We start from the raw sequence: 4,121 nt of genomic DNA on the forward strand, positions 1-4,121 counted from the left end.
TTTTACAGAAATTATTTATTACAAAAGTTAGAAACATTATCGTATGTCAACTACGAGTGTTCCATGGTTAGCCAAGTTAAAAGTGATAAGAATTTTTAATTTTTGTGATTCTATGATTGTAATCATATTATAATAGGATATTACTTGTTAGGAGTTTTGATAATAAATGCACTTATTCTCTATAATTCGTGTATAAATTTATGATATATGAATTTATTTAATTAAAAACTCAACATGTTTTAGACTATGCATCTATATATCTTTTTAATAATCTTAATTATACTACTACTTGTTTTTTCAAGTCAACTACAAATGCTTATTTAAATGTTTAATAATTTTCATGGAAAAGAAATCGCGTACTGTTAGGGTCATTTCACACTAGACGGTTTTGTCCGTACGAATTTTAATCGTACGAATCTTAAATAGTAGTGGACATATGAAAGTAATTGCGGCTTACACACTAGAGTCTAGTGACTAGACGATGGACGAATTTCTTCCGTACGGTCGCCGTGATACAACCGTGTCATCGACTGAATGTGACGGCGCCGTGCTGTCTCCGTCTTATCAATAGACTTCGTGACTAAACGAGTGTTTTCACACTACATGGTCTTTAATCGTCTACCGTCCTTTGTCAAGACAACTATAAATCAAGTCGCTTAAAAATCAACGTATAAATATTGGATTATTATTCATTAATTGGGTGAACCCAGTGCTTACGAACACATTGTTTTCTACGCAATCGCAAACGACGATATAAAAGCCACTGGGCAATAATGCGTTCTCGAGACATGTTTGTAGCCGACTGAGTTAAATAATAATAAATCATAAGCGATACACGGGAAAAAACTGTTGTGTGTGAAAACAACGTCCATACGGAAAAAATTCGTACGGACGAAACCGTCTAGTGTAAAATGACACTTACCAGTAAATAACGTAATAAGACAGTGTTTACTTCCGTCCTTTACATAATATGAACAAACATTTGATACCTTAAGAAAATTGTAAAAAAAAATCAAAATTTAACAAACTTCAAAATGCTGTATAAATATAACTACTGAATTAAAATAAGAGTTTTTGGTAACAAAATTTTTCTTTAAAACTTATCTATAAAATGGCTATCTTCAAATCTTAAAAAAAATTAATTTTTAAAATATTTTTGTAATTGCGAAAAATAACATAAAACATACTTCAAATAAAGTGCTATATTGTAAAAATTGATTTAAAAAAAAAAAGTGTAAAATGTTATGTAGATCATAAGTTAAATGAGTTGTCAGTGTGATCTGTTCCACTCTGTATATATATATATTTTAATTTTCATGTATTAAAGAAACTAAAAATACTTTTGATAAATAAAAACCAGTTCCAAGTGTTAATTAGTATTATGTTCGTATCTTAAATATTTCCAAAGTTAACGTGTCATTCTCTTCCTATGAAATGGCCTTACTGAATCAAGGTTTTTGTTTGATAACTAGTGCTTTTAAATTATCGAAAATATTAAGCAAATCGAATGTTATCTTATATTTATGAAGTATTAATACAAATGGTGTTTGTAGAGGTACCACCAACAGAATGGACAATAAAAAAAATTGGGCTTATTAATGCATTAACAGTAACTATAAACAAAATAAATGAACTGAAAATGATCGAAACATTTTTGGAGCCATTGATAATAAAAAATAAATTTGAAATTCGATTATGTTGTTGCTTCTATGAACAATGTATTTGCCCATACTTTACCCATTTGGATGTTTTTAGTCCTAGAGTAGAAGTTAAATTTTCAGAAAAACACTTGAAATTATTATTAGATATAATTTTTGTTATTCAAAATTATTCATCAGAAAATAACAAGCTTAATAATGCTGAAGAACTGGATAAAAAAAACTCAACAGATTCAGGTATATTTATATTTAGTTATAAATCTAAAGATAATAAGATGGCGTAGTTGTTCACTACAACACTAATAGTGATATATTTTAACGGTAATGCCATTGTTTTATAAGTATAACTAAACGTAAAAATTCATTTTTTTTAGCTTCGATGCGAAGCTGAGAAGGTATTGGTTTTACTAAGATGTGTTTATTTTTATTTTTTTTTTTTTGTGTCTCTTACCACTTTTTCTCAGCTCTCACCGAACCGATTTTTTTCAATGATACGTCAAAAGATCACAAATTGTATCTAGTCGAAGACATTACCCTCAAAAATTGAAAAAAATTCCCTCGTTCACCGTAAATGGGGGAAACCTCCAAAAAAATTACAAATTTAAAAATCGATAATTTTCGAAAAATTTTCAATTTTTTTTACTAAAAACAGACGTAACTTTTTTAAAAATACACATATCAATATATATTTTTTTTTTATAGATGCATGATGTCATTATCTATCATTTGGTATATTTTTTTTATAAATCTGACTTTTTACCTGCCCACAGGAGGGGATTTAAAATGACAACTTTTACAAAAAATTAATTTTTTCAACTTAACTTTTGAAAGTGTTCCGGAAGGTCTGACACTTTTATATATATATTAAATTAAAGCTAATGTAATATACTTTATTGTAAAAAAAAAAAAATTTGGACTTTATTTTATCTTCAGGGTGAAAATGGCTACCGAATGCTATTTTTGTGTGAACATTTTTGATTTTGTATTTTACATTTTTAATTTTATTATGCTATAACTTTTTGAAAAATGTATGGATCATTACAATTTTTTTATGAAAAGTAGTCTTTATATAGATCTTTCATTCGACATATTTTTTTTTTAAATCGGACCATTTCCCTTAATACAGGGGGTATTCAAAACATAAAAATGCATATAGAAAGTAGAACTTTTTCAACGTAACTTTTGAAAGTGTTCCGGAAGGTCTGACACTTTTATATATATCTTAAATTAAAGCTAATGTAATATACTTTATAATGGTAAAAAAAAATTTCGGACTTTATTTTATCTTCATGGTGAAAACAGACATTAAACTTAATAAAAAAAATACGATTTTTGTAAAAAAATTCTTTTTTATATTTTTAACTTTATAATGCTATAACTTCTCGAAAGATGTATGGATCAATATAATTCTTTTTTTTATAGATGCATGATGTCATTATCTATCATTTGGTATATTTTTTTTATAAATCTGACTTTTTACCTGCCCACAGGAGGGGATTTAAAATGACAACTTTTTCACAAAAAATTAATTTTTTTAACTTAAATTTTGAAAATGTTCCGGAAGGTCTGACACTTTTATATATATCTTAAATTAAAGCTAATGTAATATGCTTTATCATGAAAAAAAAAAATTTCGGACTTTATCTTATCTTCATGGTGAAAATGGCTACCGAATGCTATTTTTGTGTGAAAATTTTCGATTTTGTATTTTCCATTTTTAACTTTATTATGCTATAACTTTTTGAAAAATGTATGAATCATTACAATTTTTTTATGAGAAGTAGTATTTATATAGATCTTTCATTCGACATACTGTTTTTTTAAATCGGACCATTTCCCTAAATACAGGGGGGATTCAAAACATAAAAATGCATATAGAAAGTAGAACTTTTTCAACTTAACTTTTGAAAGTGTTCCGGAAGGTCTGACACTTTTATATATATATTAAATTAAAGCTAATGTAATATACTTTATTGTAAAAAAAAAAAAATTTGGACTTTATTTTATCTTCAGGGTGAAAATGGCTACCGAATGCTATTTTTGTGTGAACATTTTTGATTTTGTATTTTACATTTTTAATTTTATTATGCTATAACTTTTTGAAAAATGTATGGATCATTACAATTTTTTTATGAAAAGTAGTCTTTATATAGATCTTTCATTCGACATATTTTTTTTTTAAATCGGACCATTTCCCTTAATACAGGGGGTATTCAAAACATAAAAATGCATATAGAAAGTAGAACTTTTTCAACTTAACTTTTGAAAGTGTTCCGGAAGGTCTGACACTTTTATATATATCTTAAATTAAAGCTAATGTAATATACTTTATAATGGTAAAAAAAAAATTTGGACTTTATTTTATCTTCATGGTGAAAACAGACATTAAACTTAATAAAAAAAAAAAACCCAGCATAGGGGAATTCTTTTTTATATTTTTAACTTTATAATGCTATAACTTCT

General features: G+C 26.4%; 1 protein-coding gene across 1 annotated transcript in view; it reads left to right on the top strand.

Moving 5' to 3' along the window:
* The first annotated feature begins 1,540 nt into the window (after window positions 1–1,540).
* LOC126898005 (uncharacterized) overlaps window positions 1,541–4,121 on the top strand; it is a 29,732-nt gene continuing 27,151 nt past the window's right edge. Inside the window, exon 1 of the mRNA XM_050671952.1 lies at window positions 1,541–1,895. Within this exon, the coding sequence (XP_050527909.1) occupies window positions 1,541–1,895 (355 nt within the window). The remainder of the gene's footprint in view (window positions 1,896–4,121) is intronic.

The sequence above is a fragment of the Daktulosphaira vitifoliae genome, unplaced genomic scaffold (assembly GCF_025091365.1).
Source record: "Daktulosphaira vitifoliae isolate Bord-2020 unplaced genomic scaffold, ASM2509136v1 Scaffold_2, whole genome shotgun sequence".
NCBI classification, from domain to species: domain Eukaryota; kingdom Metazoa; phylum Arthropoda; class Insecta; order Hemiptera; family Phylloxeridae; genus Daktulosphaira; species Daktulosphaira vitifoliae.